At 32.8% G+C, this 22360-nt stretch overlaps 1 protein-coding gene across 1 annotated transcript in view; it reads right to left on the bottom strand.

Annotated features, from left to right (window-relative positions):
* Positions 1–22360, bottom strand: part of LOC102699018 (catenin alpha-3) — a 545540-nt gene that overhangs the window by 76642 nt on the left and 446538 nt on the right. Inside the window, exon 11 of the mRNA XM_006630805.3 lies at positions 18772–18928. Coding sequence (XP_006630868.2) covers positions 18772–18928 — 157 coding nt within the window. The remainder of the gene's footprint in view (positions 1–18771; positions 18929–22360) is intronic.

The raw sequence follows: 22360 nt of genomic DNA, 5'->3' as shown, positions 1-22360 counted from the left end.
TTGATATTTTTTCTGCATTATGCATACATACTGTATACTAAAGGTGTCATTCCTGCAACAAATTAATTAAATATATCTGGAAAAAATATTAGAGTTCACATGACATGTTTAAAGGAAGGCTTAAATGACTCTGTTACTAAATTAAGCCATAATATGTACTGTATAAGCGTAACTGTGATATAAAATGAGTCTGCCTAGGAAAATTTTAATATTGAAATTCTAGGAGATTTCACATTGCTGAGATTAACCCCTATTCATCCCCCACTATAGTACTGTCATTTCATGTAACAGATACTTTGTTAAGAAATGTTCCTATTCATCTTTATATTTCTTTAGCCTTTATCCTTTATGAAACATATGCTGACGAATTTAGCCACCTTTTGTCCACCAGGATATCATGTCAGTTTCCTATTTTCAGATGTTCCAATGTAATAATACCTAATTTCTTTTGAAATTTGCATTATTCATGGTGATCTAAAATATATCTGTAGAGATAGGAAAGAACAGGTCCTTGCAGAATCTCATGACAGATTAATTATGAGTTTCCGAGAGCTCCAGATTTCACTCCATTATTCTGGTTAAAGGCAGTCAAAACTAAGTACTTGTCGCTAATCAAAATGGAAATTTGTCTTCGGTCCACTTTCAAATTTTTTACATAACCCAACAAAAATGCAGTTTGGAATTTTCATTTCATACTTTTACATTGATTATATTGTGACCTACTATGGTATTATCACAAAGATATACTCAGCGTTGACTTAATAGGCCAACACTGACTCAAATCTACTATTATGCTTCTGTGAGAGCAATTCTGTAGCGATATGGAATACTGTCACAACAATAGTAAGTCCTAACTTGAGATATATTTGAAATGGGAAAAATCAAAGGATGAGTAAACTTGGCTGTTTTTTGTGAAGTAATGTATGAATGTTTGACAGTGATTTACAGTATCTTGCATTTAGTACTGTAGCTGCAGAAACATTATTGGATGTAGTTTTATGACTGAGCAGATGTGACTGCTGACCTCTTTTTCATCTTTAAACATTTTATTTAAAAAACTGTAAAACAAGCTTCATCTCAGCAGAAAATTATTATGAGTAACACTTTTTACAGAAAATGTATCAGAAAAAAGTACTACAGGAGCAGTAGGATGTCAAGTTATTACTGCTAAATCAATTTATATCCTATTTCATTATGATGGCAACAAGGCAAGAATTATTGCACTCTTTTCAATGTCAGCTAGTGTGCACTTCATACAATTAAAAAAAGTCTAGTTATTCCTGAAACAGTCAAGAACAGGTAACCAAACATAAAACTAAATTGTAGCTGACAGAATAAAGTAATTAGTCACATTTCTTCCCCCAGGTAACTGTTCAAGTACAATAAAAGCCAGTATATACTGTAGAAGATAATGATCAGAGTAGTGTTTTTTAAAGAACCCCAAATAATCCAATTTATCTCACAAGTAGATTTCTTAGCTCATTATATGACAATATTGATCATATTTTTTATTTTCTGAGAAGTGGTTGAAGAGTAAGAGTCAAGTCATAATGATGGAGATCCCCATCATTATTTGAAATAAAAGGTTGACCTGCATTGAGTACAGGAGAAGGTTTTAGTACAGGCATTTGTTCCTGATGGCAAGACCTTTCACTGCACCGGAAGTATGACTTATCTGTTCATCTAAAACAGTGCATTCTTAGAATAAGTAAACTGGGAAAGAGCCACAGTAACTCAAATATTTTGCACAGAAATTATACAGTCACAAGGTAAACTTTCCCTAATCGTAAAGTCTGATAATATACAAAGGAAAAAAAAGCAAAATACCTACTTGGATGATTCTAAAACATTATAACCCTTTTTCAATTCTATCAGTGGCTACAAAAGTTTACTTTAAAGTTTTTTTTTTCTTTAAGATTTCTACCTCAGGCTTCTCTTCAAATTTACATGACTTAAATAGAAATCTGACAAAATGGCATTATAATATTATGACAGGATATCTAAATGTATCACATTTCCTCTCATTTACTGCAGTGCAATTGTCGATTAAGAAGTATTTCTATGAGTTACATTTGTTAAAGCACTAGATGTACAATATGCCATTATGTATTCGATAAATACTAGACTTAATTATGATATCCTGCACTCATTAAAAATAGCATTTTTTATTCAAAATTCTTAAATTGTATTTGCCAAAGGTCTTTTCAGACAATGCACACAATTTTCACTAGGGTTATAATTGACAGAAACTAATACTCTAGAAACCTATATTTTACTGGTGAAAGTCATATTCTACTCAAAACAACCTACATGGGTTAAGTCACCTGTTGCACATGTTCAGACTCATCTTGCAGAATACCATGCTTCTCACAAGATTTTGGCATGCTTTCAACTGGGATTTGTACTTCATCAAGTCTTCTTCTCTTAGAAGTCTTCTTTTATGGACATCTTTCTTTTCCATTTTCTGTTATGTACCCTCTCTTTTTACTCACACAGTTTATTATTGCTACTTTCATCAGTCTTCAATGTTACTTTTAAAGGTATGTTATCCTACCACAGTATCTACTTGCACTAACAGAAACTATACAATAAGTGTGTAAGAAGCCTCACCTTGAACAGTACCCCCTTTGCTTCTAAGCCATTTCAAAATCCTTCTGAATCCTCTGTTACTTCATGCATATGATAGACTTCCCATTTGCCAGTACTGAAATTGAGATCTTAACATCTTAACATCTTAACATGTATCAAAAAAGACCCCTTAAACTTCAAATCATTCTGTCATGATCAGGAAGGCTCATAAGAATGGTTCCAGATAAGAGGAAGCAAATATCAGACAACTGTATTCCTTGATACAAACATATGCATTCATAGTTGTATTATATTACACTGGATTTGTGGATTATACAAAGCACTGTTGTGTATCAGAAAGCAATGCGATTCCATTAAAGTTCAATAGTGTGATGCTCAACTGATGGAGTCGAAGAGCAGGAGGTATGTCATGTCATTTAAAGGAACAAATCCTCTTGCCACAGCACAAAGCAGAGAGGTTTGATTGACATGCTTTTTCAGTTACAAACAGGAGGCATGCCTACTATAATTCAGTAATTTTCCTGCAGCTATGTGTAGGTTAATAGTAGTTAAAAGTAGAAAAGGTGTACAGTCTAGAATGAACATTTTCTGAAGAATGTACAGCAGGTTTGTTTTTTTTTCTTTTCAAATCAGTTATTTGCTAAACAGCTTAATATTTTGTGGGAAAGTAAGTGAAGTTTATTCTTAATATTGTGATTTAGGAACCTAATTTACAAACTTACTATACATGGCTTGCTCATCAAGGATTTACTCACTGAAGAATAAAATCAGGAGAATCTAACATTAATTTATATAGCTGAAACTAATTTGATTCTAAACCTTTGAAGTTTTAAAAAATCTAATTTGAAATTAGGCCATCTTAACAATTCTAATATTTTATTGCTTTCTATCCTCATGAAAGAAAACAATTAGTGCAACAATTTTACAGTATAATGAATAAATAGTCTAATAAATAATTTTAGCTCCCTCTAATAAATTTGTAATAATTAAGTTTTCAATTAAATTCAAATAAATATAATTACTTTTATATTTGTGAATTTTCACTTTTTAAATGGAATAAAATGCACTTTTAATTGTCTGCAGCTTTTATTACAACTAACTGATTGCATATTCATTCATTTAAATTACCCACAGTTTCTATTTACAGTACATTACTTGCAATATGTTGTATATATCAAGCATGGCTTTCAACAATTTAAATTGTACATCCAGCCTCAACCCACCAATACACACACATCCATTGATAAACAAAACATTGTGAACAAAATAATACTAAAAAACATTAGCAAAATATATTATATTGCCTTTGTTGCTTTTTTATCATTTATTTCTATATACTCTACATATACAGTATATTATCAGAATGTTTTTTGTTATAAAATCGCTATTTTACTACAGTATGTCCTCTTGCAGTTTTTTCTATGATGTACAGTACTTTATTCGAAGACTATATATTTCAGGACAGAAATATTCCTTCTAGAGCCACATTCTCTTCTCTTTTTTGTCTAATACAAAAAAGTAAAATAAAATAAAATAAAACACGACATGCTTTAGGAGTACTCTTTTGCTATGTTCTTCTTTTGCTGTCTTTCTAGTTTTGTGATACACTGTAATATCATTTCCAGCTTTTCTGTACTCCACTGTGAATTATTAAACACCAGCTGGTTTCAGTTTTTCCTCAGTCTTACTGTATGCTGAGACACACAGTAAATATAGTATTTCTTGGTGGATTTGTTTGTGTTCCACATGCTGTGTTCAAGTGTTAGGCAAGCAGTACTATTAGTGAATACTGAAGCTGTACATAACAACTAGTAAGGGTGCTTGCCATTTGCAGAGCCCACAACTGACATTTAGTGAATGAAGCCTTTAGTCAAAGCTGGATGAAGCTTTTTTGAAGCTCAATTAATTGAATGGCAGCAATAAAATACTTTTTCTTGTGCTAGTGAAATCAACCCTCAGGTATACTTTAGTCTAATGTGAGAACTAACGATGATTTAAGTAAATTAAATCAATTTCTATTAGTGACTAATGCAGCCATCAAAACACAATTGTAAGTGCCTGTGGGTTGCATTAAGAGTGGTTTACACATTTGTTACCTCGAGCTATTAAAAAATAGTCTGTCTCAGGCAAAGTTTTATTGTAGGTCAATCCATTTGCAGAGTAAAAGGGCAGTGACCTCTGAATGAAGTCAAAGCAAGGTGTTAAACATGATAAACATAAATAAAATAAATTGCTGATAGGAGACAGATATGTAAAGAAAATCTGTGATGAATAAAGAATTTGATGTAGGTGTACATAATGAAAATATGTGTCTCCTGCACTTAATTGGTTGATAATGTATTGTTTTATAAAGCATCGAGTACAATATTCGTTTTGGAAAAATAAAAGGGATGACATCTTATTTATGAGACATTGCTTCAGAAACTGTTGGACCATTTGCACAAAATGGATAGCATGTATTATAATAGTGAAAGTGTCTCAATTATCCTTCATGTTAATGCTATAACCAAAATTGTTTGAAATAATTAGTACAATTATTAATTTATATATATATAATTAACACAATTTGTAGTTTATACTTGTCCACAATAGCTTCTCTCATGGTAACATTAACCTTAGCTACTGTACATAGGATATCCAGCATATGTGTTACTTTGATGTCTTGAAGAACGTGTTTCCTGTATAAGGTTTGGGGGTGTTCACTTTTTCCAGGACAGTGGAGGAATTACAGTATGTTATTCTTGGAATCTGCTGTTACAGTATTCTGCCACTTACTGTATAACCATGAAGCAAATTCAGAATGAAGATTTTGAAGAACCATCATGTTTTCTAACATCAGACTGGGTTGTTATAAATTATTAACAGGCATATCTAAAGGCTACAGTAACTGGGTGAACTAAAAATGCAGTATAGCAGCAAGAGAGGATTCAAAACACATATAACCAGAAAATTACCCAAATAGTTTTGGATAATTTTGGTATTTGCTTAAGGATAAAATGTCAGTAAGTTAGTAAATCTTTTACTGTATTAGTCTCACAACAGTTTTGATGAAAAAACAATTGTTTGAATTCACATGACCTGCTAAATCAGTTTATATTTATACAGTATATACTGTTTTTGCTATTCTCATCCAACTATCCATTTCAATGTCTTAAGAGGTCTTTTCCTTGGTAAAGTCTTATGGTGACATGACATTATGGTTGTGGTTGTATTCGGACCCATTTTTGCATCTCTGCCTCTTCTGTGATTCCCAGCAATAATCTAGAACTCTTACTCTCCAATACAGTATATTGTTCGAAAAATGTTAGTATTTTTACTCAGAAATGAAATGTTATTTGAGAGTTAAGACTCATACCATTGGTCAACAATGTATTCTGAAGCAGACACATTGACCACGTACAGTTGTTTTTATATTAGATGCAAAATAAATACTCAAAGATCTTTCTAGATTTTGTTAGGGCCCATTACTCTCTGCCCAGCATTCTGAACCCAAAATTTGTCTGCCAGTGCTATAGATCATTTCCAAGATAGGCATGAAAGGACTATAACTGTGATATAAAAAATACTCCTTTCAGACATAATCATCTATAATTAAACTTTTATTAAATAAAAAATAGTCCAGAAGGGTGTTCCTTGTATTGTACAGAACATATATTTGCCCATTTCACTGATCAAAGTTAGCTATTTCACATTGTGCCCTAATAAGTGCAAACAGCTCTCAATGGTTCCCAAATACCTTTATAATGTATACTGTATGCAAATAGTAATTAGATGTCTGTTGAGACACTGCTTCATTTCATAGTTGTGAAACAGGGAGCATTAATGAGCTAAAGAAGTAATTAATATTCATCCCCCATACTTTATAATGACTGTTTACTCTTAAAAACACCACAATCTTGAAACTTGTCCCTTGAAATAAAATGCCAATGCTATTAAATTTCACATACCATGCAATTTAGATTAGAATCTAATTAGAATAAGAATACGAATCCTGCTACGTTTCTGAAATTCCATAGAACAGTATTTAATATTAAAGCATACCATAGTAGCCTTTCAAAATCATTTTCATTCACTGCAACAGCCTGTTAAGCAGTGAGTTTGCATCTTAACTGTTAGTTTATTTTGCAAAATAAATTAGTATATAGTTGTACATCAGACCTGAACTAATTGTTCATGAATTAATCAAAGAAGTAAAACAAAAATGATTGACAACTACAGTATTTTGCTGCATTTCAGGAGTGTTCATGTTTTTCTTTTAAAATTAATTATTTGGAATTTGTTTGAAATGTATAGATTATACATTGGTCAGCCTTATATGATTTTTATTACCATTTTGTCTTACACCTTAATCTCACTGAAGAGGTAATGGATGCCCTATTCCAGAATCAAACAAAAAGAGGACAATCCCTTACTTTGTTTAATGGTCATGGTTAATTGAAATGAGAAAAAAAGATGGAACCATGGAAACTGCTACTTTTCTTAGTAAAGTCTGGAAAAGAAAATTAGTTTTAAAGGATTTAGGGAAGCTAAGCTTTAAATTTTAACCAGACTTATTAATTTACTGATTCATCATTGTACATCCAGATATCACAGGAACAGCAAAAATGATTTCTTATATTTAAAAAAGTTGGTTTTAAAATATTTAATAGTTTCATATTTCGTTAGTGTTATCAGAGCATCAAATCAATTAACAGAGAGCTACAAAAAATATCACAATTGTTTTAGAATTATTGCCTTGTTCTCTCTATAGAACATAACAGCTACCAAGATAAAGCCACAGACAGGGGAGAAGCAATTCACATTATAATTAACGTCCCTAATTTTGTTAAAAAAGAAAAGACAACTTTGAAAGTATTTCTGCAATGTTGATCAAAAATAAGTACTTGGAAATCATAGACCAGATAGACTGAGCCTACTTATAACAGTTTGTAAAGATGTTAAATATTTACAGTATAAACATTTCCCCAGTCTAGAAGTCTGCACTAATTACCAAATAACAATATCCATACCACTTAGAACACATTCAATCAATGCACAACTGGAAGGGAAACAAATGCTGTTGATTCAAAATCAATTTTGTACCCAAAAAAATTGTACAAAATGTGGAGCCTAAAAGCATCTCAAATGTGTATCACCTACTGCCGAAAATATTAAATTAACATTACAGCTTCAAAAGCAAAACAAAGACTGTTCACGGAAAAGAACAAAATAAAAACTATGGACAAACCAAAAACATGTGAAATGAATGTTTTACAAGGGGGAGATTATACTGTACTGTAACTTTTAATAAACATTTATTTAAAAGTTATATTGAATGATAGTGCCTTATCATGTCCTTGTCAGACTAGCACTGAGAATTTATTTATTTACAGTATATCCACTAGTTTTTAAATGAAAGAAAATTGATGCAGTATGTATCTCTTTGACAGTGGTAGATAAAACTTTAAAAGACAAAAAGAATGATTCCATGCTGAACCTACTGTACATGGACATGGAGAATGCATATGGAACTTTTATTGAATCTGTCCTAACATTCATTGGAGCAGTCTAGTTTGGTAACCCAGAATAAACACAATAAAAACAGTTTGATGGTGAAGGCATATGGAAAAGTCATCACTGTGTAACAAGCTACAGCTGGGAGACATCTATACCAAAGCAGAGTGTGGAAGACCAATATAATCATTGACTGTGATGATGATCTCTTACACAGGGAATATGAGCTCCTCCTATCAAGGAGTCGATTTAGACTGCCTGCCTTGATTAAAGTGCAATAGAACTATGTTATCCTTTATTCCCATGACTATAAACCTGCTTAATTTGGACAACATGCATGGATCTCAAGTCTCTCACATACTGATCATCTGATTTCTCTTTTTTTCAAATTGTAAATTGTAAAAATTAAAAATCCTGCAATCGTAAAGATTACTTAAGATGCTAATTGTTCCGTGTATGTTTCTTTTTTTAAAATGGCTCATGTTGTTTAAATGTATTATACTTTGTGTTACAGTATGTCTTGTACCTGACAGCAATGTAAATTTCCCACCTGAGACAATAAAGGACATAAGTAAGAATTAAAGCTATATACAGAAAGCAGAAAAGCTAACCACCAGCTTATCTCTGTGTTGCTCTGTTAATGGCATGGAAATGCAAAATCAATCATATTATAATATGGCCTGCAGAATTATTGATAATAATCACAGGACTAGTGTGGCACATCTTACATTAAAAAATCAAAAGAATTGGTAAGGATAAACTGTTAAAATTTGAAGCTGTAGTAGTTAGCAAAAACAGACGTATGCTTGGCAGATGCCCAGAGACTCTTCAAAATGCAAATTTTTCAACCTATGGGAAATCATGAATTAATTGGTAATAGTTCTCTTTAAAGATTAATTACTTTAAGCATTGTATTCAATACATTTATGAATCCTTAATCACCCCCAAAGCCTTTATAACAGATGCATTAAGAGCTATAAACTCTTTTGGGGGAGTAGGTACAGTAAATAAGGGCAATAAAGAGTTTACTCTATTAAAATTGTATTAGGCCTGTGAAACTTTTCAGTTTAGCATGAGCTCTTTATAGCAGTCCAGTATTACATTTGTAGTTCAGAAATCTACTGTATTCAAGCAAAAAAGAAAATAAACTATGACAAAACAGATACAATTACTATACAAATACTATGTTTAGCTATAGAAATTAGACTTTCAACAGTAACTAAGAAGTTCTTTGTTGGAACAAACTTCAGTATGATTTAATCTGTTTTTAACTGTCTGATGTAGCAAAAGAAACATGCCAAAGAGTGACAAGTACACAATAAGCATTTATTAATCTACTTATTTGTTTTTGTTGCATTTATATACTGTATATATTGTAATTGTAATTAGTGCGGGTTCATTTCCGTGTGAGAATGTGGTGAGTAGAGGGCGTGACAGTATCATCCCTGCCAAAGGAGGGTTTAAAAAATGCTAACTACAACAGTGTAGATAAATGTAATCCTCATGTTTTATGAACTTAAATTTCTTATTACATATACTGTATAACTTGCTCTGTGCAGTGCTATTAAGATTATGTTTTAAGAATTGTTTAATTTGTAAAACAGATTTTAAGAATCTGTTATTTGATTTTATTGTTCATATTTCATCAGGGATATAAATAAATGCAGTATATTGGGATGATTTAAAAACACAACAAATTAGTTTTGGAACCAACAGTTTTAAGCTGACTTTTTAAAGTCATGAAAATGTGATAAAATACTATAGGAACTGTCTCTTTGCATTTCAGGCTGCTGTATGACATGCTATAAGCCTCATGGGCAAATATATTTTTTTGCTTGATCTAATCATGAGAGTATTGAATGCTCCAAAAAGAAACATTTCAGACTAAGTGAATTGAGTAAAAAGCATTGATCACATAAAAGATAAGGCGATATGTAAATATCAATATGCATTGAAAGGGAAGCCAATAAAGTAAATATTCAGTTACAATCCATTAAATAATATATTGGAACACTGATACCTTGGCAATGGGACAGCATATGCATAGATATATAGTATCATACAAATAAAACTGATTTCTGCCCTCATAACTATGTTTCAATTTTTATCTATACAGATCAGCTCAGCTGGACCACAAATATATTGCAGCACTCAGATTTGAAATTTAAAGTTGTAACATCCTCTTAATCTTTCAGACAAAATCAACTAATGTACAGTAATTTAAAACATCACTTTGTTTTTTAAAAGCATAAAGTATGGTAAGGCTTTTTAAAAAAGTAAAAAAATACCATGGCTATTTACAGGACTATGTAGGTCTGAAAATTGAATATTATACTGTAAGAAATTAAGAAATCCGTAGACGATGTAGGGTGGTGGATGTAGTTGAGAAGATGCGAGAGGCGAGGTTACGGTGGTATGGACATATCATGAGGAGGGACGTTGAGGAAGTAACAAAGAGGATAATGGAAATTGAGGTGGAAGGTAACAGGGGAAAAGGCAGGCCTAGAAAGAGATGGATAGATTGTGTGAGAAAAGATATGGAGGTATGTGAAGTAAGTGAGGAAGATGTACTCGACAGAGACAAGTGGAGAAGAGCAACCAAAGCAGCTGACCCCAGGACAGTCTGGGACTAAGGCTGTGAAAAAGGAGAAGAAGATACTGTAAGCAAAAAGATGAGAATCTAACTCTCAAACTAGATTTCAGAATAGACTAAATCTGTCCCAATTACAGATGAATCTGTGACCAGTCATTTTCTGACTCAAAAAGAATCTGAATCTGCAACAGTTATAATGACACTTAAAAAAGTGAAAATACAACAAAGACATGCGACAGATTACATTGTTTATAATACATGGCAGATTGTGAGTGAAAATTATATGATTATTAAATATGCTATCATATTACATGACCTATTAGTTGCCAAAAATGAATAGATGTTCCTTTGTGAATTAACTCCATTTAATTTCTAGAATAAGTAGTTATTTCACTTTTAAGCACTAGAGAAATACAATATACTACAAGAATAAATAAGAACTGTACTTGTACCTGAATGAATAATTTGTTTACACTCACCAGTAGGTCTATTTTTTTAGTTTATCTGGAATAAACATTCCTAATGTTTTTATTATTAATGTACTTAAGTGGTACCCAATCAAGCCTGCAATAACTACTCCTGAAGTGGCAATTACTGTACCAATTTGTTGTTATGTTTGTTAGAAAAGAAACTTTCAGAGAGGGTGCCCAACTGATAAGTAGATCATGGCAACTGAAAAACAAACCCTGTGTGAGGCACTGGAACAATTTTACAAGTATACTCTATATGCTCCACATTCATTAGTGACTCAGAAAACATGCTCTAGAAGTTACTTAATTCTGATACTTACTACAATGGCTTATCTTTTAGAATGTGGATATTGCATGAGTGTATCTCTCCTACTACTTTTGGGTTCCAATGTTTGAAATTTCAGCAACAGAAACAAACCATAACCAGATAAACTAATTTTAATTTGAAACTAAAAAGAAAAAAAAAGAAGAGGTTGTAAGTGAGCTACCAGTGTGTAAAACAAAACCCACACCACACACCTGCATAACCTGCCTGGGCTACCCATGGCATCCATTATCCACTGCAGGCTGGTAGCTGATCATGTTGAGAAGAGAAATTAGTTCACCACTAGAAAATAAATTTAGGTAGGCCAGATTGTATAAATTCAGAGTGAAATGACACCTACTGTTTTCTGTGATTCATTATTATTTAACCAACGTTATGGCTCAGGTCTTTGTTTTTCTACAACGCATTTTACCTGTGTATCAACACATGTACAGTAAGACACGTTGTTGTAAGTTTGTACTGTGTGCAAACAGCCTTGCCAGTTCTAATCACGTTATGGTGATGACAGGGTTTAGGAATAGAGAAGGAAATCACAGTAGGAATGTTGCTGAAAGGAACATCACAAGTCAATAGACATTCAGGGACCCTACACCAACTCTAGTGGTGTTACTAACTGATACTAACTGATAGGAAGTACCCATGCTGAATTGGGCTCTAGTCAACCATATGTGACGACCCCACAGCAGTGTTGTCATATTCAAAGGGACCACCTAAGGGACTGCAGCAACAACTACAGCTGCTGACACAACAGGGCATCACAGAAGACAATAAATCTGTAATGCCATCTTTAACATGATAATGCTTGTCTCCACATGGTAAAGGGTCAGTCAGGACTTTATCAATATTGGATTAACATCTGGGATCAGGAATTGGCCTACTATATCACTTTAGAAATATTCTTCATTACACTTCACTCACTTCAGTATCAGTTTGTTAGAACTATATTGAATGTTCAAATTAATTACTTAAAATGTCTTTAACCTGGCAGATGGATTAAAGATTGAACAGAAGAACATTTGTAGCCTGTATCTCTGTCAGTCCACACCACCACATTTGCATGTTTGAATTTGAATGGAGTGTGCTCAAGATATTAATCAATTGTTGAACGTTGGTCTGATTAATTTTTGAACTGCATGACACATATCACGTGATTCTTTGGAACTTTCTGATTAAATTATTTTTTAGCAAAACCTCATAGAATATGTATACATTTATCTCATATTAAAATGATCTTTTATCTGTGTTATCTAAAGTGTTTCAATATACTTTACAGTATCTTAATGTTGCACTTTATTCACCTCTATTTCAAGACTCAGTGTATCAAAGCAAAAAATCAATCTTACTGCTTATAAAAAATTCGGACTTTAGAATATGTGATGGGGAATTTCAACTGGGCAGAATACTCTAGTTAATAACTAAAAGCTGTAATCAAGCAATGTATTTGAGCTCAGAGACTGGTGAGTGGATTGGAGTTCTAATTGAAAACAGGAATTGGTCTTTTATTATTTTAATTTCCAAACATCCCACATTTTAAAACACAAATTGCATTGTATAAATTATATCCTTTAAGGTTTCACAATTATGAATTTAAAATAATAAAACTGCATTTAATAACACACATTACACAATAATATAGTTCAGAATTAATAGTTAATGGCTGCACAAAATTAAAAGAATTAAAGTACTGTATTTAACAATAAAAAACTAACTTACTGTAGATATTCAGATTGGACCTTATTGATTCTGGTTTCATGAATGCCTGTTTACTTTTAACATACTGTAGACTGTTTATTTGGTGTCTCTGCCAAATGTGTTTCATATTTAACACTGCTGTTCTTTGCATTATCTAAACCACTGATGCACTTATAAATGATGAAATAGCTTCTCAAATACAACTCTTTGAGACTGCAGTGAATTATTGGCAGCTGAATACTAGGAAAGCATGCTTACTTGAATTTACAAGGTGTTATTGAAAATAGTCCACCCATGATCTGTAGCAGTGGTACTCAATGCTGTTCCTGGAGTGTTCCTGTATCTGGTTTTGTTTTAACAGGGGCCTTCATCAGCAATATTATCTGGAGCCTTTAACTGATCTGCTTGTGGGTTTAGATTTGCTTTTTGCTCTTAGGTCTCGTTTTAACCCAAGTTAAAGTGCAATATTTATGATAACTTCCGCAACCAGAAATTTATGTAATCTCTACAGAACATGGAAATTAAGAATTTGCCCTTTTATCATTAAAAAAGTTCATAATAGGTGAATGGATGATGAACAGACAAAGGTGGAAATACCACTGTCAGAATATTTTCCCAAATAGTTTTTCCTTCTTTTTCATTCCAATTAGTATGTATTTTAGCTAGTACACCGAATGAGAGCAGTCCAGAAACTCACTAATTAGAACAGAGCTCATTCTTGTTACAAATCTCATTAAGAGTTTTAAGAACTGAAAGAAAATTTTAAAAAGGCCTCACACAGAAAATTGAAATAAATTAGTTTGTGATTATGATCTCAGTTGGAGACTTCCAGAACTAGAACCAAAAAACCACTTTTTTGTAGGTTTCAAAACTGTAAGCTATTCAGGGCATGTAAAAGTTGTGAAGTTTCCGTCAGTCAATCCAATTAACAATTTCATGCTTGAATTAGCTACAAAAAATGGAGATATATTTTACAGAGTAAGATATAAGGGCAAAATCCCTTATTGTTATATTGCAGTCTTGAGGAAAACTGGCAATTTGAATTATTATAATATAGTACTGCACTATTTAGGGCTTGTATTTTGTCCCTGGAAATGTGTGGGTTCAGATCCTGGGTTGAACAATGCTAGTAACCTTGAGCAATGCATGTTACTCAGATTGCTTCCATAGCATACACATTTCTAAAAAAGTTGTGCTTCTCTGCTTAGGATAAATACCGGTATTCAGTACATATCTAGGGAGTTTTGCAAGCCGACAGTTAATGAGCTGTTTATGATACGGACTGCTTGGAGGAAGAAACTGTTTTTGAATCTATTGGTCAGTGTTCTGATACTGTGATGCCTCCTACCAGAACCCAGGGGTGAAAACAGATCATGAACAGGGTGAATTGGGTCCTGAAGTATAGCTTGACCCCGGTTGTGGCAGCAATCGAGATATATCAGGTCGATGGAGGGTATCTCAGTCCCAGTGATTTTCTGTGCGGACCTCACAACCCTCTGTATGGCTTTTCTGTCCTGTACTGTGGCTCCACCATACCACACCACAATACCACCGATCAGGACACTCTCAATGGTATTATGGTAAAAATTTGTGAGTGTTGTCTTGCTCATCCCTCACTTCCTTGTACTTAGTTGCAAATGCTAAAATGTCCTTTTTGTTTTAAACACTGATGAGAGGTTTTCATCTTGCAGTGAAAGCCCTTGTAATTCTCCTGTTGAAGTCTTCCGCACATAGTGAATTGAAATAATGTACTTTCACTCCTGCACTCTAGAGATGGTCTACAATCTTGCTGGTTGTTATTTTAGGTTTTTTCTTTTCTTTTTCTCATTTTTTTTTCTATTGTAAAGTGCTGTAATATTTCTTAGATGATCTGGTCTTTGCCAATTATTTACTACTCCAGTAGCATATTTCTTTTTCAAGACATTCTATATTGATGATTTTACCATGCCCAATCTCTCTAAATGGCTTTAATTTTCTTTGGTCTCATCTTCACAATTACTTGCTTTTTCCATTACATACAACTCTCTAGACTTCATCTTGGTTTATGCCTTTTAACTCAAAATGCAGACACAAAACGTAAACCCCAAAGAATAGAACTAAGGCTATACATTCACAGATCTTTTATGTTTTCACAATTAAAGCAAAATGGAACATATGAGCAATTAGAAATGCCTGTTATTTGTTTGTCCCAATACTTATGCTCATCTGAAACAGAGGTTTGATCACAAATGAAATAATGTGGTGGGGTTTTATACATAACTTTCAATAGATGCTTAGGGCTTTATAAAATGGTTAAATCATTTAAATATACTGTAACAAATTATTGTTTTAGTCAAGTTATCAGGAACTCAAGTGAAATAAAAACTAAGACCTTTGTTTGAAGGAGCAACTTCAAAAATATTTTTCTTGCTAACTCGTACAGACGATAAATATTCAGCATTTCAGACTGAAATCTCAAGTTGAAATCTCAATCCTAAATACCATTTAGTATTGAGCTACTGAAACACACTACTGGTATATTTCCACCAATTGCATTTGCAAAATAATGAATGCATGTTTATAAGTTTAATATTGATGTGAACATAATATCATAAGAATATCATTTGTTTCATCTGGGATTTACAGTTTTAACTTGTAAGAATCTCATCAGCCAATTCTTGAAAGAAGCCAGAGTATCATTTCAATAGCATTATTATACATGGCATACAGTATATAGTTCCACGCACCCACAACTCATTTTGTAAAAAAATTACTTTTTGGTTTTAAATGCACTATCTCTATGTATGTATTGTGCATCTTGTGTGGTTTTGCTGTACCTTGTAAGTTTGAACATTGTGGAATTGATTACATCACTTTAGTTTCTGTTGTAGTTCATTTCTGTGCTTAATGTCAAATAACTTCATTGTCAAATACTATGAATTATAAAGATATAACAAATATGGGAGCAATGATAATGACATTATGCCTTTATAATTAAAAAAAAAATAACCTGTCAAATATTATAATTTTATTTCATTTATTTTATTATTTCTCTTCACTTCCTTTGATTTGAGTTAGCATGGTTGTTTAGTTCAGCTCCCTTCATATACCTCTCTGGTCAAGACTTAAAACAAAAAGTTATTTCAGCGTGTCATTTAACCTGTCTGTGTTGGTCATTACTAAGCATGTGAACATACCTGGTCACTTTTGTTTGGACTGATTCAAGAGTAGTAGGAACTTGTTTGTATTAGAATATATCCAATATTCTAGATCAAGTCTTCTAATGCATTACACTGTTGTGTTCTATAATTAGCTGATTTCAAAAGACAAGGAAGTATGTCCTGAGAATGCCATTACTTAACAGAAATACTGTACATGTACAGTATGTCACTGGTATGCAACTGAGGATGGTCCACATGCATATTAGTAGTCCATCTTATAAATTATTCAATAATATTAATTTATATACATTTCCAAACATTAGTGACACTAGTCATTAATGAAATGAGTGAAACTAGGAAACTAACCAAACAGTGTTATAAGAAATGTTTGCATTTGAATTCCTCCTGCATTAACAGCACAAACTTAAAAAAAAAAAACATTTTTAGTATAGCTCAGATTAAATGAAGAGAACATGGGAACAGTTTTTTCTAAAGAGTTATGCATTACTGGGCAGCAGGGTGGCTGTAGAGGTTAGCGTTGCAGGCTGGCAGCACAGGGGCCCTCGGTGGAATTCCTGGGGTGTTTTCTGTGTGGAATTTGTACACTATGTTTTCCCCTTGCTCACATATGCTTGCTCTGGAGGCTCTGTTTTTTTCCCCACAGTCCAATGACATACTGTACTGTATTAGTAGGTTAATTGGCTTCTGGAAAAACTGTCTCTGGTGTGCTTTTGTCTGTGTCTATGTGTACATTGCAATGAACTGGCTTCCCATCCAGGGTGTATTCTGCCTTGCTCCCATTGTTGTTGGGATAGGCAATTTGTATTTGTTTTATTTTAAATGGGTATTCCTGACAAGAACGGAATGAGATATGGGTCCAAGTCACAGTCATGGAAGGAATTTAATATTCAGCCCTAGACTCTGGTATTATAAATGTCACATAATGATTATGTCATAACATTATTAATGTCAATAAGTCTGTGAAGGTGTTTCTAATGTATTACTAAATGTACACTTAGCCCTTTGAAACTAAGACTAAAAGCTTGTAAGGCTACGACTATGAAATTCTGAGGGCATTGTGCCAAATGTAGGATTATATCCAGTAAATAAATTCAGTAATCAAATCATGGTGGGGAAATAAAATGCAAACAGACTTGTAAAAAAATAGCTCTGCAAAAAAAAAGCTTTTTTAAAATCATCAGTTTAGTAAATCATTAAGGGTGTATTTTATGCTGTAGAAACATTAAAGCCATAATTAGAAAAATTAAAACTCACAATTCAACTACAAAACAATGTTTTTCTCACTTAATAATGACCTGTGCCATTTTTTCTCACCATACTCTTCCACTTGAAGAGAAACTGGAAAGCAGCACAGTAATTACAATGTATTCAAATGAACTTATTTAAAAATAAAGATCTGGGTAGGGACTGCTCACATTGGTCTGGAGTCAAACTGAATTAATAAGTATTCTAACATCTAACTGCAGCTCTCTTTATCACACCATCTCTTCAGCTTTCTCATTATTGTGCTTTACATAGTAATTTTGTTACTGTTGCTAAACAATAAGCAATGACAGAATGAGCACTGGTGCAAAATAATTACAAGCCTTGGGCACATTTTTAGGAAGCAGGCAAAGTCAAGAGCCTTTGAACATTTACACATTCAAGCAGTTTTTGGCAGTAATAGACCCATGCTGTAGGCCATTATTCTAGTAATTCCTAATGTGGTGGATATTACTGTGATTATGGGCTGTATTTTTAAGGTCTAAGCAGCACATAACAACTAAATTACCCCCTTGAACCTAATAAAACCACAGTTATAAACTCTTCTTTTGCCAAGCAAATTAATCCTAAACTAGATGTCTGTGTCAAATTTTGTTTTCATTTTTTAAGGGCAGATTGCAGTGTGTTCTTTTAGATCTTTACTAATTCTACAATTACTGTATATATCCTCTTCTAACATTTAAAAATAACACTTCTTTCCAAAGTGCAAGAACACAGGACTTGTAATTTACCTTTCAACATAAGGAATGCCAGTTCTAAAGTATAACCAAATAAATGTAAGATTTGTCATGTAAAAACTTCACAATTAGACAGCACAAAGATTTTAAAATATTACTAACATTTTCCACTTACAGTCATCATATTACTAAACCTGGCTTCATAAGCTCTTTGCACATTAAAGAAGATTCTTCAAAGAATGATGGATAAGGTACTAAAAAGAGCTGACTGCATTAAGTGCATACAGGTAGTGTTCTGCTTAGGTATTGTTACTTTTCTGCAATTCATTCTTGAGTACAGTGTCAAGGCTTTCCATAAGACTAAAAAAACAAAGATGAAATCAGACAACTGATTTTAATCCCATCCACAAACTTCATAAAAGCAATGTATATTTCAGAATTACTTTGCTACAATGATACAAATAGAATGGTTAATCGATTGACAAAATGAGAGGGAGTGTTTTCTGACCTGATACTGCAAGGAAGTCATCAATGCTGGTGACGTCATCCACTGCTTCAGTTAAGAGCCGCACATGGGTCTCCCAGGCTTGTCTATACACCTCCATATTTTGCTTCACAGACTGACTTTTGGGTTTTGATGCCAGGGCCAAGGCAGCATTAATAACCTGTTGTACAGAAACAATACCATATTTTATATAAAAAAACTATTGAAATCAGTGTTTCTCCCATAAGTCAACTTTTAATTAATTGGAAATAATAATAAAAATTAACTACACCAAAAAATAAAATATGGCAGTCGACAGATGTTAGAAAAAATACTTTTCCAGATTTAAGTGTGTTTAAAGAGAATATAGTTGTAGTGACTTTTGGGCATGAATATTAATTAGTTCTAGCGGACACACAAGAGTATGAGAGACAGCTGCACTTTTTTTAATGGAAAATCAAAGTGAAGAGGCATGAAAAGTTCATTCACATTTATCAGCATGACACCTTTGACTAAAGACACAGATGTACAGTATGTATATAGTATTTAAGGTGGGTAGCTGCGTCAGCATGCGTAGGCTGCAAAGGAACAAGTAATAGGTTTATTCCATGCTGAAAAGAGAAGAAGACACAATGTTTCGGTTGTGGAGCCTTCTTCGGGTGTGAAAAAGAGAGGGCACACAGCAAAGATTACAATCTGATAAAATTATGAAAGCACTAATGAAGTCAACCCAATATATTTTGTGAGAAAAAAACAGTGAAATGCAAACCATTCGATGCAAGTGGAAACTATTTTTATTCAATTACTTAGATGATGTATGTAACTTATGATACTATAGTTACAGTAGACTAATAATATAATACAATACAATACAATTCCTTTAATATACAGTATAATGCCAATAAAATTAACTTGCTGCACCTACATATAGCAAAAAAGATGATCATTTAAATACATTAACACAACAAATTAAAACAATTATGATAACTACAGCAACACACAGAATTCAATATACTGTATGATTAAAGTATTTTTTTCTGGAAAAAAAACATTATTAAATATTTGTTTTTTTAAAAATAAAGCAACAAGACGTGTGCTTGTGTATTTTTGGCAGCATAATTTTATGACCTTAAACAATATACACCTTCTGTTATTTTACCAATTGATTTTAATTAGATACTTAAGGAATGCAACTGCTTCTTTCTTTGATCAGAAATCACATACTGACAAACAATGCATTTAATGATTACTACATTTTCATCTGTGGAGCTTTGATATGAATGCAAAACAAAAGTCATCTGTGTTTAATAAAATCAACCAGCATCTGCAATTATAAATTTACAGACAATAATACGGTGAAATGTTACCCAAGAGATTAATTTCAATACATTTACATTCTCCAGCTGTAGTGTGAGATTCCATGCAATGTGCCAATGCTTTGGAGAAATTTATGAGAATAAAATAAAATATAAAATAAAACACAATAAACAAAAAAAACAACAACTTTGGAACATAATACGCTTCTTTGGTTGCTTTTTGTGCATCTCACAAATTGGTCAAGAAAACTGTTGCAGGCTATTTTAACTTTTTCTGTGCTTAGATTTAAATTTTTATAATTTTCCTTTTTGCATGTCCCAGTCCTAATCGATGACTGTGGTTAAACTCGACTTGCTTCTGAATTTCCGAACAAACCATGGAGAGACAAAGGAAATAGCCTTCAAGACTTGTGAATCAAGTGACTGTTAGCTTTTTTGACAATGTAGAATAAAGGCTGATATAGACCAGTGACATTTATGACTCTTGTTATGCACCCATTGTTGTCAATGTTACGATATACGCTGAATGTCAGCCATGCAGTGTGAAATGCACTTCCTGCTCCATTTTATGGCCCTTTATGTCTATTTTTATTCATCTATGTGCATTTATAGGATCATAAAAAACATAAAATAGTTTTTAATATACAGTATATACTGTAACAAATGGTGAGTTATGAAAAAGTTGAACAACAGGAAATGACTGAGTGCATTGCTCAATAAGTAAAATAAATCATTTTAACCCCCAACTTTGGTGAAAAGTCATTTGGTGAGTAGTCATTTGGGCACACATTTGGGCACACTTGGTTGAACAAATAATTATTAAAATGACACACACTAAACACTACACAACATAAGCCTACAACACACCATGTACAAAAATACAATAATGTGTCCCAAAGGCCTATTGTTCTAATCACACAGAAAAACCGCAGACTGCTACCAAGTATTTGACTCTTAAATATACTAGGTAAATAGGTAAATATAACCTAAGGTTAAATCTCTTTCTGTAAACGTGGCTGTCACTAAACAAACCAGACAGGAGAGGCCATTTTTAACTGAGGAATTCTCCACACAAAAAATCAGAGATCCCTAAAAACTACAGAATAGCAAGCACTCTTAACAAGGTTAAAATACTTAATTCAATCTGATCTTCCTGGGTGAACTGGAACAAGCATCTCTTGCTTTGGATATCTCTCTTGTGGTTTTGTCTGTTCTTTTTTCTTTCTTTCATGTCCTTCATCTTCTTACAGTATACAGTATGGTGTCTTTCTGGACTGTTGACAGAACTTAAGTAAGGTAAACCAAAACAATTGCTTTGATCACTGAATATGGACCCTCTACACAGGGCTGCATTTGGCATAGTAGAACTAGGCACCAGGTGCCCCTCTCAATGTGCAACATAACATATTTTTAACTAGTATGTTTAAATGTGAGTGAAAAATTCCATATAGCTGCTATTTCTGTTGCTACTGTAAATTATCCTTATAGAGGCCAGGTCTGTTAAAAAATGACCAATCACAATCGAGAATGTAACATGTTTCTGATATCAAAACAGAGGTACACCAAATGGAGTCACTGTAATAATGTGTTTGTATTTCATTTGGTTTTGAGTCTATCAGTTCCATGTAACTGCTGAACAGCAGCATTTTAAAATTAGACACATAGACTATTTGAGGTGTTTTAATAGAGGTTAACGGATTCACATTTCACACAATTGGACACATGCAGTGTAAGTTGCCTGCCTAAAAATCATTTGCCTGGCCAAACAAAGGCGTGAAAGCAAATGTAAAGTACAAAAGACTGTTCAGCGATTATACATAATCAACATAAAAATATATTGTTTTCTTTGAGGTTTCTCCTGTATTTAATTAAATTGTAACGTGAACCCAAACTGTAGCCCTTCAGATTGCAGTCATTCTCCAAGTTACAGTGGCATGAACAGAGAGGAACTTTTCAGGGATCAAGTTGATTAAAACATACCTGAGGGTCAGCCATGGCATAAGACCATCTCAGTGAACTTGCCATCATGAACATCAGTCATATAGTGGGTCATCTACTATTGTATGAAGACTTAATTTTATGATTTTGCCTCCTAACATTCTAGGCAAATTGGTTTATAGAATGTTTTTATGTAAAATTTCTCATCTGCTTATCCTTACTGATATCACATTCCTTATTATTGAGTGCACTTTTTTCTTAAATACATATTTTTTTCTACTTTTCCTTTCTACAAAAGGTTTAATGTTGTAATTTGTACCTATTTATCATTAGTTCTTGTTATTAATGTTCCTATTCAT

This window comes from Lepisosteus oculatus, chromosome 4, assembly GCF_040954835.1.
Source record: "Lepisosteus oculatus isolate fLepOcu1 chromosome 4, fLepOcu1.hap2, whole genome shotgun sequence".
Lineage (NCBI taxonomy): Eukaryota > Metazoa > Chordata > Actinopteri > Semionotiformes > Lepisosteidae > Lepisosteus > Lepisosteus oculatus.
This window is presented reverse-complemented; position numbering and strand designations above follow the sequence as displayed.